The 19,082-nt window shown below is 60.5% G+C and overlaps 1 protein-coding gene across 2 annotated transcripts; it reads left to right on the plus strand.

Annotated features, from left to right (window-relative positions):
- The first annotated feature begins 902 nt into the window (after positions 1-902).
- TMEM121 (transmembrane protein 121) lies at positions 903-4,588 on the plus strand. 2 transcript variants are annotated; one of them, XM_081288778.1, is made up of 2 exons: positions 903-1,030; positions 3,086-4,588. In XM_081288778.1, exon 2 carries the CDS (start codon positions 3,263-3,265, stop codon positions 4,217-4,219), a length of 957 nt encoding a protein of 318 aa, XP_081144904.1. In that variant the 5' UTR covers positions 903-1,030; positions 3,086-3,262; the 3' UTR covers positions 4,220-4,588. The 2 variants fall into 2 exon arrangements, with proteins under 2 accessions (XP_081144904.1, XP_081144905.1); XM_081288779.1 differs by lacking the exon at positions 903-1,030 and adding an exon at positions 1,039-1,172.
- The last annotated feature ends 14,494 nt before the right edge of the window (positions 4,589-19,082 follow it).

Genomic DNA, 19,082 nt, shown 5'->3' on the forward strand with positions numbered 1-19,082 from the left:
TCCCTGGTCCCTAGATGGCCCACTGTAGCCTGTTATCCTTGCCTCTCACCAGCCCGTGATGCTTACCTGTCCCCAGGGTCTAGGGAGTGCTTCAGACTGTGCCCTGTGCAGACCTAGGTGCCTGCATGGACTCAATAGCAGGGACCCTGCCTCCGGTGCAGTGCCCCAGTGTGAGCAGACCTGGGAGGGATCCGACTCCGCCCTTCCCAGCAGTGGGATTCTGGATGTCCCTTCACATCTTTGACCCTCAGTCTCTGTCAGACAGAAGTGATCCTCTCTGGGAATGAGGGCATCTGGGAGGAAGTGCCCTCCTCATCCTTCTCTGGCTCACAGGGCCCCGAGGTAGGTGGGGGCTCAGTGAGGACTGTTGGAGAGAGGAAGCCTGAGCCCCAGAGCACTGGCTTGTCCCCGACGGTTGGAAACAGAAGCAGCTTCTCCTCATCTCTTCCTCCTCCTGCAAGAGACCCGGGCTGGATTTTCCCCATAGGGCACAGAGGGCCCCAGCTCCCAGCTGGGAGCAGGACCCAGGCCCCACCACTGTGTTGGCCCGAGGGCCATTCCTAGGGTCCCCGGCTGTCGGCCCCGCCCCCACATCCTGGCCAGCTCCACGGGGACGGGGTCCAGCGGGCAGCCTGTCGTGGGTGAGCAGGGTCACTTCAGTGGCGGTCAGGCTCTGAGCCCGGAGGGGTGCAGAGGAATTAGGGGAAAGGGGACTGAAGGGATTCTCGGCTGTTGGGTGAGGCGATACGGACAGACATCCGGGCCAGAGGTGGATCCTGGAGCGTCCGCTTTCAGCGCCACCTGTCCAGTGCGCCGGGACTGCGCAGAGCGGTTTCTCCGCAACTGGCGCGGTGCAGGACCCCCCGCGGATCGCTAGGCCCTGGTCCGGGTCCGGGGCGCGGGCCGAGGGGCGGGTTCTCGGCCGGGGGAGGCGCCGGGGGCGGAGGGGCGGAGCGCAGCTCCGCGCGCCGGGTCGGGAGCAGCGGCTCCGCGGGGCCCGCCGGGCTCGCAGCATCTGGCCGGCGGCGGGGTAGGCGCCGGCGATCGGCGGGCGGGCGGGCCGGTGGCGTGTCGGTGGAGAGGGGCGGTAGGCCGGCGCTGCTGCCCTCCGGGCCTGGGCGACCCCCGTCCCGCGGCCGCGGGGCGTGGGATGGCAGGGGGGACAATGCTGGGTGAGGCCTCGGGCGGGCGGTGTGACGGGGCAGGTCCCGCTAGGGAAGCCTTTGGTGGGGGAGGGACAAGCGGAGAAGCAACCTGCTGCGAGCGGCTGGACCCTGGAATCCGCGGTACCAGAGGGGCGCGACCCTTCCTCGGTCCCAACCCCCTCCTGGAGGCACCGAGGGGTGGGGGTCCATGCCGGGCGCGGGCGCCGGGCGGGCAGTGTAGGCCCTGGAGGCCTGGGGGCTCGGAGTCGGTGCGTGAGACCTGAGCCGAGGGCGGAGCGGGAGACCCAGGGCAGGTGGACCTGGGCCAGGTCCAGAGGAGCCCGGCTGGAAGGACGGCCCGGGCTCTGGCTTCGTGGGCGGGGGCTCCTCTAGGGGGTGGCGTCTGCCTCATCACCCCCGCAAAGCCCTCAGCCCTCCGCCCTCCTTTGACCAGTGACTGGGGAGCGGTGGTGGAGCGGGTGGAGCAGACAGGGCGCTTGGCCTGCGCAAGTGCTGAGAGGAAGAAATTCCCAGGCTGCGCCCAGAGGAGGCCCAGGTGTGCAGGAATGGGCCCAGCGTGGGCTTCCCACGAGGTGTGCCTACTGGTGGGCGAGTAAGCAGGGTGAGCGTGCGGTTGGGGAATAGGAGTGCACGGAATCTGATGGTGGGTGTGTGGGCTGATGGCTCCCAAAGGCGTCCTTTCCTAGGTGTTGGAGCTCTGCGTGGAAGTGCTGTGTGTGGTTGTGGGGACCCCTGGGAGGAGGGTGCCAGGCGTGGCCGCAGCTGAGATGAGGGTAGGGGTGCTGATGTGCAGTTCAAGGCCTCCTCCAGTCAGTGGAGACTGTGTCACCAGGAACAGGCTGAGCTCAGCACGGGTGACAATACATTTTATGTCTTTGTCTAGACGGGGCAGTAAACGCAGCCCCCTGTCCTGAGTGTCCTGCACAGAGGCTGGGCCTGGCTGGGAGTGACTTTCAGGTGTGTGAGGGCTGAGGAGGTGTGAGCAGGCCCAGGTGCAGGGGCCCTCCGACTATCACAGAGGGACAGGCTGTGCCAGGTGTAAGAGAAGGGCCACTCTGCTGGCGTCTTCTTGAAGGCAGCTCCCAGCGAGGGACTACCAGGGCAAAGGAATAAGGCAGTGTGGGTGTGTTTGTACGGGGAGTGGGGAGTGTATATAGCTGGAGATGCAGCCAGGACTAGAGAACACGTCTCCAGGGCAATGGGGAGCCATGGTGGGCACCGGGCCGAGAATGGTCCGTACTGCCCTGGAGGGCAGACAGGAGGGAATAAGAGTCTGCCAGTTAGGGAGGAGAGATGGTGGGGGCTGCAAGGAACGGGTAGGGGGGTACGGAGAGGCTGTGTAGGACGGACGCGGCAGGACTTGGATGACTCTCAATCCGGGTCGGAAACCTGCCCAGAGCCCTGTCTCCGGGATGGGGCCTGGGCCTCCCGTACTCCCGGCGCTCTCAGGGCCAAGGAGGAGGTCCGCCTCTTTCCCTAGCGCGGCGCGGCAGGGAGAGGACGCCCATGACCCCACAGGAAAGGCCTCGGGCCGCCGTCCCGGGCTTGAGGTCCAGATCGCCCGAACCGGGAGGGGTGGCGGCGTTGGCCCAGCCGTGACAAACCACCGGGGCTCCGGGAACGCGCGCGGCGAGGAGAAACCACTTCCGTTCGGTTTCCTTCCTGGCGGTGGCGGGAACGAGGTCTCCAGTCTCTCAGGTGGGGCTGCAGCGCCCCCTGGAGGTGGTTCTCGTTGGCTCAGGGTCCTGTGTGCGCGCAGCTGCGCGTGCGTGCGACCGAGACCCCAGGCGTGCTGCACTGTGACAGCGCCCCGCGCAGGAAACAGCGGGGGCTGCGGGAGGTCGCCCGCCCTCCCGGCCCGCCTGAGCCTGACGCCGCCCGGGATTGCGCGCTGACCTGTCTCCTCTGGTCTTCCCCAGGTTCCAAGCTCGCCGGCCGGGAGCGGCGGCGCCCTCCGGGCAGCTGGACAAGCTCCGTCTCACCATGCCCACGGGCTGAGCACGGCCGCGCCCCGCCGCGCTCCCGGCCGCCGCAGGGCCTCGTCCTGCCTCGCGTGGGGGCCGTGCGCACCTGGGCCGAGGCCCCGGGGGCTGACCATGGTGCTGCCGCCCCCAGACCGGCGCCACGTGTGCCTGACCACGCTGGTGATCATGGGCAGCATGGCCGTCATGGACGCATACCTGGTGGAGCAGAACCAGGGCCCGCGCAAGATTGGTGTGTGCATTATCGTGCTGGTGGGAGACGTTTGCTTCCTGCTGGTGCTGCGCTACGTGGCCGTGTGGGTGGGCGCCGAGGTGCGCACTGCCAAGCGCGGTTATGCCATGATCCTCTGGTTCCTCTACATCTTTGTGCTGGAGATCAAACTCTACTTTATCTTCCAGAACTACAAGGCGGCGAGGCGTGGTGCAGCCGACCCAGTGGCGCGCAAGGCGCTGACGCTGCTGCTGTCGGTATGCGTGCCGGGCCTCTTCTTGCTGCTCGTGGCGCTTGACCGAATGGAGTATGTGCGCACCTTCCGCAAGCGTGAAGACCTGCGCGGCCGCCTCTTCTGGGTAGCCCTCGACCTGCTGGACCTGCTGGACATGCAGGCCAACTTGTGGGAGCCGCCGCGCACCGGGCTGCCGCTGTGGGCCGAAGGCCTCACCTTCTTCTACTGCTACATGTTGCTGCTAGTGCTGCCGTGCGTGGCGCTCAGCGAGGTCAGCATGCAGGGCGAGCACATAGCGCCACAGAAGATGATGCTGTACCCGGTGCTCAGCCTCGCCACCGTCAACGTGGTGGCAGTGCTGGCACGCGCTGCCAACATGGCGCTCTTCCGTGACAGCCGCGTCTCTGCTATCTTCGTCGGCAAGAACGTGGTGGCGCTGGCCACCAAGGCCTGCACCTTCTTGGAGTACCGCCGCCAGGTGCGCGACTTCCCACCACCTGCGCTTGCGCTGGAACTGCAGCCACCTCCGGTGCAGCGCAACTCTGTTCCGCCGCCTCCGCCGCTGCATGGCCCACCTGGGCGCCCCCATGGGCCCTCGCCTACCCGTGAGGCACTGGACACGTGACAGGGCCCTGCTGTACCCCAGGGCGCAGAGACGCTGGGCCAACCTGGCCTGGTTTGCATGGGATGGGGTGGGGCTGGCTGCCCTCAGGGGCCAGTGCGGTGCAGGGCCGCGGCCGCTTCTTCATCTCAGGAATCCCTTGGACCACGGACCCTCAGTCCCCACTGCGCCAGCCCACCCCAGCGCGGAACAGTTTTCGAGGCTTGAGCCCAGTGGAGGTGACCTGGCCTCTGCCTGCTGGGCCTGCCCCTCGGGTGGGAAGGGAGGGCAGAGTGTGACGATATCTGGTCCCTTGGTGGGGGTCTCTGGCTCAGAGTTCCGGGCCAAGGAGGCCTCTGTCATTTTAAAGACTCGCGTTTACAGTTTTGTATCCAAAGCCTCAGCTCTCTGCCTGTTTCATGCGCTCCTAATAACTAATTGGGCAGAGTGTCAGGGAGGGTGAGTCAAGAGAAGTGCCTCAGCGCAGGGGGAGTGGCTGTGGGGCCTGCTGGGCACTTCAGGGTTGGGGGCTCCCTCCTTGGTGGCTCTCAGGAACGCCTGTGCAGGCAGGCATAGGGGGGCATTGCAGCCCTGCCCCAGAGACCCCTCTTCCATCTAATCTCATTGCTCCCTCCTCTACTGTTACCATAACCCAACGGTGTTCTTCCTGGCATATCTTGACCCCCACCTTGGGTGTCCAGGCCCCATGTCCCTGCCTCCCCCTCAGGTCCAGATGTGCCCTGTCCGTGGAAGTCCCTCTCTGCCGATGGGCTCTTCCAAACCAAGACTGCCTGTGTTGGATGGCTGCAGGGCCAGCTTTCCCAGGCTGAAGTGCAGCCCCAGCCAGGAGCACGAGGCCTGGCCACACCTTACTCCAGCTCTGGACACCTGTGGAGTCCACAGGCAGCAGAGGCTGGAGCCCTCTAGGTGTTCTCTCACCTGACCTCCTGTGGGTCCCACATCTGTGCTGTGGCCCTGTGTCCCACCAGTCCAGGAGGGTCTCTGTGGCACCTGGGGGCCTTCTGAGGCTGAGAGGATGGCTCTTACCCATGACTGGCCATGGTTACATATGTCCTCCAACCTCCGGTGACACTTGGTGACACTTGCTGCATCTTGGAGCTCTGTGCCGGGCCAGGCACCTGTCCACTGCATTGGCCTTTGCTTCCCTGGAGGCAAGAACGGCCCTCCCTGCTGCCCAGAAGCCTCAGGATTTCTGTCATCTATGACCACCCCCAGGAAGGTATGGGGCTGGCTATTCACAGTGGGCTCCCCTCACCCTGACTGCCGCTGTCCAGGGCCCCAGGGGCAGGCGGGCTCCACCCCCAGATGGGGACTGCCCCCCTGTCATCTGGAGTCTGGCTTGGTAAGTTGCCTGCCTTCCAGCAGGCCCTGGGGACAGGTGCACAAGGCTCCCTGTGTGGCTAGGTGTGACCAGTGCCTCTGTCCTCCCCATCAGCCTGTCCCTACCTCCACCCACATCCTCAGTGGCCCCCCTGTGAGCATCCTGCTAGTGACCGCAGGCCTCTGCTCTGGGCAGCCCACCCTCTAGTGTAGCCAACCAGGAAGGGAAGTGGAGGGGCTGCTGGTGGTGGGGGAGTGGCCCTAGAGGCCATGGGCAGGTGTGGAGAGGGATGGGCTGTGGGAGTCTCACTGGCCTGTGGTCAAGCCCGGCATGTTCTCAGCAATGTTGGGTGGGGGCCAGTAGGTGAGGCCTGCATTCTGAGTGTCCAAGGCTGGAGTCTGTGCCTTGCTGAAGCCAGTGCCTGCTTGTCCTACCTGGTCTGTGTCCTGGATGAAGACTAGCCCTCAGTGCACCCTGGAGGGTGCTCTCATCTCCGGGTGAGTCCTGGAGCAGGCAGGATAGGCTGAAGGGCCACGTGGGCTCCAGAGTCTTGGGCTTCTGGTATCTGTTCTGTTTTTAGGTGCTGGGGATGGAACTCAGGGCCTTTTGCACGTGAAGGCAGGTGCTCTGTTACTGAGCCATGTCCCTAGCCTTGACCTCTGATTTTGACTCTTCTGAAAAACTCGCTGACCTAGAGGCCTGGGGAGACAGTGTGGTAGCATTGCTGTGGGTCAGCTCTGCCTGCCAGGCCAGTGTCCTGTGTCAGAGGTGGGACTTGCCATTCCTGGCTTTGCTCCCTCCAGCAGAGAGAAGAGGGCCTGGGGCTCAGAGACCCTGAGGCTCTGGCGCACCACCTACCCCAGGGCCATGCGGGGCCAATGCCCTGGGTCTCCAGGCTCCTTGGCAGGGCTCCTCCCACGGCCTCTGCCTCCCACAGAGCCCTGCAGAGTGGCCCCAATCCTGCTGTTACTCTTCCCAGGGACATGGCTACACCCTATCTTGACCTGGCTTAGTGTCCCCACCCCCAGTTTGTGTGGCATCTGTACAGATGGCAGCCACTGTTTCCAGGAGGGAGCAGAGCCAGGCCACGGCAAGGCTGGGCACCGAGGGACCTTTGTTAAGCTTGGAGTAAGGTTTGTGTCCTCCGGGGGCCTCTTGGGGACAGGGTGAAGCCCTGGCTGTATTATGGCCTGTCCTTCCCTGGCTTCCTAAAGTGACTGGTGGTGGTTACTTGTGGCAGAGGAGCCAGCCAGAAGCCCCTTGTCCTTTCATTGGTCCATTGAGCACCCTGGAGTGGGCTGGTGATGAGCTGAAACCCACCTGGCTGTGGAGAGCTCAGGTGCTGGCACTGGGAGAGGCCTTGGGCAGGGGCAAGGGCAGGGGCCCGGGCCTCAGTCAGCTGGAGCCCCCGCTGCAAGTGGGAGCTGTGGGAGCTGGTCAGTGTGGCACAGAGGGGAAATGTGACCGTGGTTGTGGGACCTGAGAGGGACACCTCAGGCGAGAGGTGCCAGAGCCAAGAGTCAGGGGGAAGGAAGAAGGACTTGGGGACCCACTGCCCATGGGGTAAGGTCATCAAGGATGCCTCCTAGGCTCGAGCTGCTGGGAGTCACATGAGGGGTTTTGGAGGAATCAGTTTCATGGGGTTGTGTTCACTGTGAGGAATCTCCGCTTGGGGACGGCAGCTAGAACCCGGCCTCGTACCTCTCAAAGTTCCAGCTTGGAAGAGAAGTACCAGGAAAAGGGCAGAAGGCTCCCCACCTCCACTTCCCATTCAGGGCTGGATGGGAAAGGAGCCGGCAAAGGGGCCCCGGGCCAGGTGTGGAGGGAGAGGCCGAGTAGAGTGTGGGCTGGAGGCATGTGTCGGGGCAGCCAGAAGGCCACTGGCCACTGAGGTGTCTACCTGGACTGCAGGTTGGGATTATGCCTGAGCATGTGGGAGAGGGAAGGGACTGTAGCACAGCCTGGACCACCTGTGGTCACATCAGGGCCTTCCGCTCTTTCCTCCTCCTTGCAAGCAAGGCCCCAGGCCGCACCCCATTCTGAGGACATGTCAGTCAAGGGTCTGGGGAACCCATCTCCAGATACACCCACAGCATTCATGCTCATGCCCCAGCACAGGGCCTGCTATCTCTCCAAGTTGAGCTGTCCTGGAAGAGAGTCCCCTACCTTCCCCGCTGCCAGGGAACTTTGCCAAGATCTGAGGCACTGACCCCAGCTCGGACATGTCTGGGTCCCGGGCCCCTCCCCATGGCTTGCTGCTAGGATCCAGGGCAGCCAGCTGTGCTCCAGGGAAGACCCAGCCTCTAACCTGCCCCAGGGGAGCTGCACACGGCAGCGGGCAGCCACGAGAACATGGGCTGACTCCCGAGCTGCCTCCGCCTGTCCTGTCTGGCAGGGCCAAGTGGGTAAGAGGACTGTGGATGTCCATGTGGTGGAGGTAGGTCCCAAGCACGCAGCATCAGCCTGGGCTTTGCTGTGGAATCACCGGGGAGGAGGGATTAACACGCGACGGGCCAGACCGGCTGCCTGTGCAGAGTCAGTTGGACGTTTGGGGGAAGATTTAAATATGTGCTGGCAGGATCTAGAAAAATCTTTGCCATGGATTGGCTGTCACGTGACCAAAGACAAGTTGCAAGCTCATGGCTCCATCGGCAGGTGAACTTGGCCGACCTTGAACTTCTGGGCTCGAGCAGTCCTGCCTCGGCCTCCTGAGCAGCTGGGACTACAGGCGCGTGCCACTGTGTCCAGCTGGCACTGTCCTTTTCCATGGCACTTTGGGCAATGACAGAGGGAGGGTGGACTCCTGTCAGCTGTGAGTACAGTCTCTGCTGGGCCTCCCCATCTCTACAGGGCCTGTGGGCAAGAGGAAGCAACATGGCAGGTGGGGCCTTGTGCTGCTCTGGCCTGGGAGTAGAGGACCCAGAGCGTGGGACCCACAGTCTCCTGTCTTCTGCTGACCCCAGGGCTTTGTGGTAGGCTCACCTTTAGCAGGAGAAGTCAAGTGACCTTTTTTCCACGGCCAGAGAAAGGTAGTCCTGGGAATTGGTTCTGGCCAGGGGACCCGAGCTGGCCTCTGAGGAGGACGTGAGGGGAGGCAGCCTCAGAGGAGGTGCCCGTGCTGTTTCCCACTCCTGGGGACGCTGCGGTGATGGGGGCAGGACTGGACCCACTCCAGCTGCTCCTGGGGCAGGCAGGCCAGACCCCGCTCTCTCCACAGAATGGAAAGGCCTGGACCTCCGACCCTTGGCCTTCCACTCAGAGCACACTCACACCCACAGGAAAGCAGCCTCACCCGGGGAGAACCCCATCTAACAGACTGGCCCACTCATCGGAGCCCTCTGACCAGGACCCAGGAGAAGACTGTCATGGCGGTCCTTGTGGGTGTGGATCCCCGACCAGTCCCTCTGCTCCTGGGAGCCCTCTTTGCTGCTGGCCCCAGGCTGAGGTGGGAGGAAGGCTGCAAAATCACCTGACTCCATGTGCCCACACACAGTGGCTTTGCGAAGAGCAAGGTGGCTGCCATGTCACGAGAGAGAGAGACCAGGGATGGGAAGCGCCCATCAGAGGAGGGCAGGGAGGCTGCTGCCCAGGGTCCTGGCTGCAGGGGGCATCAGAATGCAGTCCAGTGGGCACAGGGTCTGCCTTGCAGGAGGGCTGCAGCAGGGGCTGAGAGTGGGGGTGGGATGAGGACAGGCTTGGGGGGTGGAGTGGCCGCCCAGAGGGTGGGTCATGGAGTCCTGGGGTGCAGCGGCATTGCCAGGGGTCCCAGTAGCCATCCCTCCAGGGACTGGATGCTGATTTGCATGGGCTCCGGCTGGTGCTGGTTTGGGTGGACTCTGTCCTGGCTGGAACAGAGGAGGTGTGCCGAGGAGGGTGTGTTGGCCTTCTGCTGACTGAGAACTTGCCAGCTTCCCCCGTGGGTCAGGAAACCCAAGGTGGCTGCTTGGTCTGAGCCTTCGTGTCCTCAGGAGTTCATGGTGGCTGGGTCCTAGTGCAGTTGGGAGGAGTGTGACCTCGGGAGGTGTGGGGCACCAGGGCTCTGCCCTCACAGATGGCACTGGCACCCTTACACTGGTCTTGTCTCTTCCACCATGTGACAACACTGCATCTGTCCCTCTGAAGACACAGCAGCAGCTGCCCTCGCCAGACACGACCGGCCAGTGCCTTGACTTTGGAGTTCCAGCCTCCAGACTGTGAGAAATAAGTTTCTGTTGTTTCCAAGTCACCCTGTCTGTGGCGTCCTGTGGTGGCAGCAGGAGTGGACTGCCACCCGGAGCTGCTTCTGCTGGCTGCTCATTTCTCTCTCGGGGCAGGTTGGCAGGTGGTCAGTGCCCATCCGTCTGTCCAGGGCCAGTCCCTCCTTCCTGGCTGCTCCTCGGTGTGAGTCTTGCTGTCAGAACTGGCACTGGGCCATCAGGTCATAGTCAGGTGGGGACTGGGGAGGTGCAAGGGGCCCGGTGGGGTCTCTCAGGGAGGCTCCCCACATCTGGGGAGACAAGCCCAGCCACTGCAGTCAGCTCTCAGGCTCGGCATGTCCGGTGCCAGGGCTGCTCTTTGGGTGCTTCTGTGCCCAGGTGGAATGGAGAAGGGAGCCATCCTGTGCCAGCTTCTGGAAGCTTTCCGAGGCTTCTTACCATGTTCTTCCAAAGAATCACGCTGATGTGCAGGTGCAGCAGCCAACGTGCTCCACCTCCCTGGCCACACTTGGTGGTCACAGGCTGCAGGCTCCTGCTGCCTGAGGGGTGGAGTCCAGGGACCGGTTAGACTGGTACCTCCCTGCTGTTCGAGGGGTGGAGCAACTTCTCCCATCTTCCCAGGACATTCCTTTTCCAAGGTTCTTGGTGCAAACTCGTCCTCCTACTCAGTGCTTTCCCCACAGATTTGGAGGAAGGCTGTCTGTGGATGACTGTCCCGTGGCCCCTTTCTTTTCTTTAAATAGATCTCAGGTGCACAGAACCAGAGGCATTGGGACCATGCAGGGTGGACTGTTTTTCAATATTTGGTTCTTTAATTTGTTGCTTTTAATAATAGGGCTGGGTGCAGTCGGGCCCGCCTGTGATCCTAGAAACTTGGGAGGCAGGAGGATTGCAAGTTTGAAGCCAGCCTGGGCAACTTAGCAAGACCCTGTCTCAAAATAAAAAATCAAAAGAACTGGGGATGTAGCTCAGTGTTAAAATGCTTCTGGATTCAATCCCCAGAACTGCCCCAAACAAAAAAAAATCCATTATGCAAATATTCTGGTCTGTTCAATCCTGTTCCCATCGATGTATGTTTGGGTCCTCTCCAGGGTTTTGCTGGCGAGAACAGTGCCCCTGTGCACGGTCATGCTTGTGTATTCTTGTGCTTAGAACACACCCTGGCCCCGCTGCCACAGTGTTTGAAGGTGGCTGGGTTCGGAGGAGGTCACGAGTGTGGGGGCCCCTGGTTACATGGGGGTCCTTCCAAGAAGAGGAGTGTTTTAGTCAGCTTTTTCACTGCTGTGACTAAAGGACCCAGCCAGAACCACCGTACAGGAGGAAGAGCTGATTTGGGGGCTCAAGGTTTCAGGGGCCTCAGTTCATAGAAGTCTGCTCCATCCCGCGGGGCTCAAGGCCGGGCTGAGCATCATGGTGGCAGAGTGTGGCAGAGGGAAGCAGCTCACAGAGAGGAAGCTGAGAGAGGGCTCCACTTGCCAGATACCAATACCTACCCCACCCATAGCCGTGCTCCCTCCGGCCACACCCACTGCCTCCAGCCACCACCCAGTGAGTCCCAGCAGGGATCAACTCTGGGTAGGTTAAGGCCATAACCAATCACTTCTCCTCCAAACCTTCTTGCATTGTCTCACCCGTGGGCTTTCGGGGGACACTATATCTAAACCGTAACAAGGAGGACACCGGAGGTCTTGCTCTTCACCCCATGTGGAGAGGACACAGAGCGAAGGTGGCCACCTGCCCTTCAGGGACAGAGCCCTCACCAGCGCCCCACCTGCTGGCACCCTGATCTGGGTGCAGCCTGCAGAACTGGGGACATGAGTGCCTGGCTCGGCCGGGACAGTGCAGCCAGGGCAGCCGGTGCCCAGTGCTCTGTGTGGCTGGTTTGGGTGTGGACTGTGCTGCGTCCACCCAGTGTGGCCTCTGTTGGCTAGGCCAGCTGGTTCTTCACACCCGGGCATGGCTCGAGGCTGCTCTGCACCTTGTCTTGTGCACCTGGCTGGCCTCTCTGTTTCTTTCCCTCCCCTCTTTCCGTGTTTTCCCATCATGTCTTTAGTTTGGAAAGTATAGTTTAAAAAAATTCTTTTGTAACTCACCATTAAACTTTTTTTTCGGGAGGGCAAATTTCATCCATTATTTTACTGTGATAAAATAAATGCAATATAAACTTGGCCATTTTAACCATTTTCGGTGTACCGGTGGGAGGGATCAGGGCAGTCACACCACTGCGCACCTGCCCCACCATCCACCTCAGGGATGCTTTCCAGCTCCCAAAGCTGTCCAGCGCTGGAGTACCAACTGCACACCCCTCTCCAGCCAGGGGGGTGTGGGCGCCTTCCTGCCTCTGTGGGGAGCCCCGTGGTGGTGATCTTTCTGCGTCTGACTGATTTCACTTTGCCCCTGTCCTCAGGTTCATCCACACTGTAGATGGACTTCTTTTCAAAGGCTACAACCTACATTGTAGGGCAGACCCCTGGTCATTTATTTATTTATTTTTGGTACTGGGAATTGAACCCAGGGTTGCTTTTCCACTCAGCCATATCCCCAGCCCTTTTTTATTTTTTATTTTGAGATAGGGTCTTGCTGAGTTTCTTAGGGCCTTGCTAAGTTACTGAGGTTGGCCTTGAACTTGTGATCCTCTTTTCTCTCAGCCTCCAGGCTCCCTGGGATTACAGGAGTGTGCCACTGTGACTGGCTACCATTTAACTGTTACTTGTGCACTTAACTGCAAGTTTTTGCAGCTGGGCTTACAATTATTCAGCATTTTGACCCTCTTTTTCTGGCACTTAACCTGTTGTTTTCTTGTCGCCCAATCTAGTATTGTCTTGATTTTTGGTTCACTTTAAACATGTGACATGCAGTTGAATTTCATTGTCACCTGTGTAGTTAAATTCATTAGTGGCTGTGTCTTAGTCCATGTTGTGCTGCTGCAACAACACCACAGATGAGGAACTTAAAGGGAGAGGTGTTCATCCTCGGGGCTCTGGAAGCAGGCACGACCATCATGGAGGTCCGGCCTCTGAGAGGGCCTCCTCACTATGGCCCCACCTGTTGGAGGCAGGAGAGCAACTGGGGCTGAGGCCGAGTCCTCACTGGCAGAGAGTGCCCTCAAGACTGCACTCTTCAGGATACAGATCCCCGAGGACCTCCCTGGCTGCCTCCCAATACTGTCCTGGCCACTTCCCAACATTGCTGCCCAGGGCTGGGCCTCCAGCGCCTGGGGCACTTCAGCCACTGGGCCGCCACTGTTCTCACTTGGTCTCCATGCCCTCTTATGGCCTATTCAGAGGAGGACGGAGCCTTCGCTGCCTGGAGCCGACAGTCATCCTTCCTAAGGAGGGCGCCCCAGACTTCCGCTCAAGGCGTGGCTGCTGGAACAGAGACCCCTAGACCCCCTCCCAAACTTGGGGCTGTCCCTGCTGGGATGTGCAGTGGCACCCAGTCTGAGAAGCCACGCTGGGGCAGGAGCAGAGCGGCACACTGAGGAAGGAGCGTCCCCAGTGAGCTGCCCGCTGCTGCCTTGGGGCGCTTTACGGCCGCTCCTGGACACTGGCCTCCCTGTGTCAGCGAGGCTGAGATCCAGCTGCTCACTCTCTGTTCTGCCTGATCACAGTGGCTGGAGTGGAGTCCCTTCCCAAGGTCAAAGACATTTCTGGAAGCTTCGGCTGTTTCTTACAAAGTTGGTCACTTGTGCAGGAGGTGGCGATTGCTGCCGGGTGTGGCAGCTTGCTGGTTCTGCTGGCCTTGTGTCCTGAGCCCTTGGGGAGGCCGCCTGTGCATGGGTGACCCTGCATGTCCTCACTGCTGTCTAGCTTTGAGTTCTCAGCTCCTGGCCCTGTGCTGTGTCTCCACACGTGGGCTCCTGATGTGGCTTCGGGGTCTGCATTTCCACACCTCTGGCCCTCGTCAGGTGGGGCCTTGGTGGCGGGACTTGGGCCCTGTTCGGCTCCTGGCTCAGGTGGTCCTGGCTTGTGGCTCATTCGTCCTGTGCCTTGGGGTCTTCATCTGTAGCTGGGCCTGTGAGGATGGGGGAGGTGCCCTGGGGTCCACTGCACAGGCGGCCTGAGAAGCGCCTCCCTGCACAGCCAAACCCTTCCGTGGCTGGGTTTTGGGAGAGAACCTTGGTGAGCACAGTCCAACCCTTCACATTTGACTGGAGTCTCAAAGAAGCCAGCCTCAGCCAGAGCATGTCTCTCTTCTGCTTTGAGACAGGGTCTCACTATGTCCCCTGGCTGGCTTTGAACTCCGTGCTCCAGCCCGAGCCTCTGGTGGGCTGGAATTACAGACATCCGTACCCCCTGCTCCCACCAGAGTGTGTCTTAGTAAGACGGCAGTCCTGTGGGGTGCAGCAGGGCTGGCCAAGGTGTGGCGGGGGGAGCAGTCTCTTGAGAGCTCACGTTGCAAAGCCTTATCAAGTGGAATTAGAATCCAACCATTCCCAGAGTCGGAATGGCTCTGAGAGAAAACCTGCAGTGACAGAAACATAACTTGGTGAATGTGTCCCAGACACTGGGGCCTGGGTCATGTCTCCCTCATGGGACTTGAGTGGAGAGGACGCTGATCCATCGTGTGCAGGAGCATGGGGAAGGCTTGGCTGCCATGGAGAATTGAAGATGACTCTCTCCGGCCTGGTGGACGCTGGCTCCGCCAGAGGCCTTCCCTAGAGAGCCAGCTTAGTGCTGCTCAGAGCTGACCATCAACCTGGAGGCTTGTGGGCGTGAAGTCCCCATATAGACAGTGAGCGGTCAGGTGCTGCTGGGGGGCAGCCTCAGCTCCTGCCTCACTGCCCTGGTTTCCTCTAGGACTCACTTCAATCCCCACCCTCAGGGTGTTTCCAGAAACTTCCTAGAAGCAGCTTTGCCCTGCAGGGGAGAGGACAGGTCTGCACAGAGGGACCCCGTGCAGGTGAGCCTTGGGTCAGGTAGGTCTCCCCACCGAGTCCCACGGTGCTGGGACTTCACTAGGAGCGAAGTCGAGGGGCTGGGAGGAGTTCCTAGTGAGTTCTCACTTGCCAGGGAGAACTGACCGGTCTGGCTGAGCACAGGACCTGGGGCTGGCAGGGCATGCAGTGACGCAGAATGACCACAAGGGGGCACCAGAGCTCCGTGTTTGGTCGCTGGGCTCAGAGCAGGTGCACCAGGGGCTGAGGCCCAATTGGTGGATCTGGCGGTGCGTCTGGATTCGACCTGGCCCTGGCCCTGCTCCAACGCCGTGCATGCTCCGGCCTTCCCCAGGCTGGGCTGTTGTTCGTGTCTAGGGCCCAACCCCTCCCTCTGATAGTGGTGGGGTGTCTGGGAACTTGTGCATAGGTTCCCCCAAGTAATATTTTCTTGGACTTTCCTTATCCCGATGATGAGACAAGTTTTGAGGTGACCTGGCTAGGTGTTTCTTTTCTTTTTCTTTTTAAAATTTCAGAATTTTTCAAATTTTAATCTTTCCCCCATTTTTATTGGTGGACTGTAGTTGTACATATCCATGGGATTTGTTGTTACAATTTGCACATGCACACAGTATAACAATACAGTTCCACCAGTATCATTCCCCAGCACTCCCCCTCCCTCCCTGCCTTCTACCCCTTGGGCTCCTTCTCTACTGATCTTCCTTTTTTTAAAAATATATTTTTTTTAGTTTTTTCGGCGGACACAACAACATCTTTGTTTGTATGTGGTGCTGAGGATCGAACCCGGGCCGCACGCATGCCAGGCGAGTGCGCTACCACTTGAGCCACATCCCCAGCCCCCTGATCTTCCTTTGATTTCATGAGGACCGCCCCCATCTTTGTTTTTCCCTCTCTAGCTTCCGCATAGGACAGAAAACATATAACCCTTGACCTTCTGAGTTTGACTTATTTTGCTGAACATGATGGTCTCTAGTTCCATCCATTTTCCGGCAAATGACATCATTTCATTTTTCTTTATGGCTGAATAAAACTCCAGGGTGTTTATACACCACATTTTCCTTATCCATTCATCTGTGGATGGCACCGGGCTGGGTCCCTAGTTTGGCTCTTGTGAACAGTGCTGGTGTACACTGGGTGTGCAGGTGACCCTGTATTTTTCACACTGTCTCAGTTGGCCTTCACCTGGTGTTTTCCTCTGGCCGCGCCGGGGTTCTGCACAGGAACACAGCCGTGGCACGGGTCAACAGGACTCAGCACTGTTGGTGTTGGGTGCAACTGCGTGTCTGAGGCCTCATGCAGGTGTATTACCCGAGGTGGCTACACTGCTGTCTTTGGAGGGGCATTGCCAGCGTGGCCCACGGGTAGGGACGAGGGAGTTGCACCTCCAGGCCTCGAGGGCAGACTGTCTACATGGATTATTCAGAATTCTACGGGGAGGTCTGCCTCTTCTCCCTCGTCCATTTGGTCATGTATGCGACTCTTGCATCCGCACAGACTGTGGATCTTGGTCACGTTGACGGTGTCATCCAACACCACTTCTTTTGCTGCTCAGATCATTCCAGCTCTGGCTGGATCTGTCCTGAGGAGTCCCGGGAACTCTCACTGGTTATCTAAGTGGCCTTTCCTTGGCTCCCAGGACCTCACAGACTTCAGAAGAGCCCCCCCTTCCAAAGTCCTGGCACCCAGGTGCCAGTATCCTGGTTTCCAGACACACCCTTAGGAAGGGTGTGCACCCAGGGTGCAGGAGCAAAGTTCGCGGGTCGCCGGCACGGAATGTCCCCCCTGGTCCTGGTCTCAAAGCAGGTGTCGGTGGGTGTGTGGCTTGCAGGTGTTCGTTGTGTGCCTTCTTTTTTGAGGCTGAGTGAGCATCCTCTATCTGCTCTTTTGCTGGGGAGCATGAAGTGACGGGTCATCACCACGAGGTGGCGCCCGAGCCCTGCGCATGGTCACAGGGGTCGGCCGGCCCGAAGGCTGAGTCTGACCTTGCCCTCTCCACGCCGGGGACTCCCGTTGGCAAAGGGTCCTCATCAGGCTGCGAGGAACCCAACACCCCACAAGAAGGTGCTGGAGGCAAGGGGTGCAGCGGCGGCCCCAAGAGCCTCCGGAGAAGCGTGTTCACCCCGGCAGGTGCTGGCTCACCTTGGTCACAGACCCTCTTTTCTCCTGGAGTGTCCACCTGAGTCGGGGAGTCCTGCCGGCCAGGAGCTTGGTTCGGGCACTCACATAACTGTGGACACGGATGTGCATGGGACCTGTGGGACACTACCAGGGGGCCCACGAGCTGGAGTGACCTTCCCCGATTGCTAATATGACCACGGAGACAGACGCCTGCACCCACTCACCGTAACAAGAGGGCGCCTTCCTCAATGAGACTGGGAACTGCCCCCCACGAGATGGGCACCTGCCCCAGTGAGTCGCGGAACCGCCCCCTAACGAGACCCGGAAGCGCGGCGGCGGCCCCACCAGCTGCCTGCGGCAGCTGTGGGACTCCGCGTTCGGCCGCACGGGGGCAGCAGAGCCTCGCTGGTGCGGGCTCCAGGCTGCCGGGGCGGGACTTCCAGGGAGCAGTGGGGACCCAGGGGACCCTGCGCAGAGCCCAGCCCAGGCGCTGCTGCGGCCCGCCCCCGGGCCCCCTGTGGTCCAGACTCAATTCTGAAGGTCCCACGCTGCAGGTCCTGGATGGCTGCCATCCTGAGCCTGGGAAGGCCTCTCTCCCCTTTTGGTTTCTTGAGCCAGGAGTCTGACATCTCAAGTGGAGCTCAGGCCTCCCCTTCCTCTGGATGACCAGGTCCAGGCACAGTCCCACAGCTGTCCCTGGGTGGGGGAAGTTGTCACAGGCCAGTCCTCCTTCCTGGCCACCTTTAGTCCTTCACTGATGGGCTCCTTCTTGCTGTCGTGTGCTGCTGAAGGCGGAAGCCTCAGCTCACATGACAGGCCGTGACAGCCACCTGTGTCCACCTTGGGATCAGTGCACATGTATAGTGTGCGTGAGGAAACCAGCCAGTGATGCTTGTTAACTCTGCAGGGCACATGCAGGGCCGTTCAGGAAGACGCAGGGGCCAGGACAGTGGGTTTGCAGTGGGGGACATGGGGCCCTGGAACACAGGGGCAGGTGGGTTGCATGGCCAGGGTGCAGGTGCGGTCAGAGGGGGGAGTTACCAAGAGGAGGTGTCAGTGGCCAGGAGATTCATGATAAAGACAGGTCAGGGGACCAGCCGCCACCTGGGTGGTGGAGGACGAGGAGCCTGGTGGGACGTGGGGACTGGAAGTGGAAAGTGGGATTCTGGCTGCAGTGACTGAGCAGGGACCTCGCTGACACCAGGTTTCACAAGCATGTGCCCAGGTGGGGCTGGAGAGGACTCAGGAAACTGGTGATTGGGCCAAGCAGAGGGTCTTGTCAATAGTAAGATGGTAAACTTGTCACAAAATCTTCAAATTCCCCTCACCCTATTGCCACCTCTAACATCTGAACACAGCCCACCCGGTGCACATAGACATATGGACGGTTGCACGAGGAACCCAGCCTGCAGGACTAGGGACACGTGTGGGACACATGCCCCGGTGCACACTCGCAGGCACACTTATCATGCCTGTTAAAAGAGCCCACCTAGTGGGTGGAGATGTTGTAACACATCTTGGCCACAAGGGGATGACGGAGTCCAACACCTGGTCGCTGGACACTGTTCAGGTGCACCAGGGGCCCCAGACCCCACTGGTGGTGCAGGTGTGATTCGACTCCACAGGGCACTAACTAGCCCAAAGGCTGAGCCTGACCATGTGCCGTCTGTGCCAAGCCTGGATTGGCAGCATTCCCCATAAGGCTGCAAAGAGCCCTACACTCCACAAGAAGGTGCTGGAGGTACAGGGTGCAGGTGAGAGCTGCTGGAGAGGTGGGCCCTGGGTGCTGCCCCCGAGCGGTGCTACATGAGATGGGGAGTTCTGTCTGCCCAGGAACCTGGTTCAACATGGCATCAGCTGCTTCCTAACTGTGAGCACAGACATGCGTGGGCTACCACGAGGGTGTACACGAACTTTGGGTCTCCTCCCCAATATGACCACGGAGGACAGGGCACCCGTCCCTACCCGCCCTAATAGGACAGGGCAGCGCCTGGCAGGAAGATAGGGCACCCGCCTGGGTCCGCCCCACAACCTTCTGTGGCAGTGGTGCGATGCTGCGATTGGCCTTACGGGGGCAGCAGAGCCTCGCTGGTGCTGGGGCAGAGCGGGGGTGGGGTGGGGTGCTGGGGGCAGGGCTGCAGGGAGCCAGGCCCCGCCACAGAGGGCAGGACATACCAGGGCAGCTTATCTCTTGTCCCCCAGACATCCTCCATTGAGTTGGGCTGGTGAGCTGAGTGCCCGGCTGAGGTCAGCACGTGCTCACCTCTGGGTGGCTGGCCCTGGACACTGAGGGGAGCAGGAAGACAGGGCGGGGAGTCCCCTCAGCCATTGTAC

This window comes from Spermophilus citellus, assembly GCF_964194105.1.
Source record: "Spermophilus citellus genome assembly, chromosome: 4".
Taxonomy (NCBI): domain Eukaryota; kingdom Metazoa; phylum Chordata; class Mammalia; order Rodentia; family Sciuridae; genus Spermophilus; species Spermophilus citellus.

Coding starts and splice junctions, on each gene's coding strand:
- TMEM121 (XM_081288778.1), top strand. CDS start 3,263: ATGGTGCTGCCGCCCCCAGACCGGCGCCACGTGTGCCTGACCACGCTG.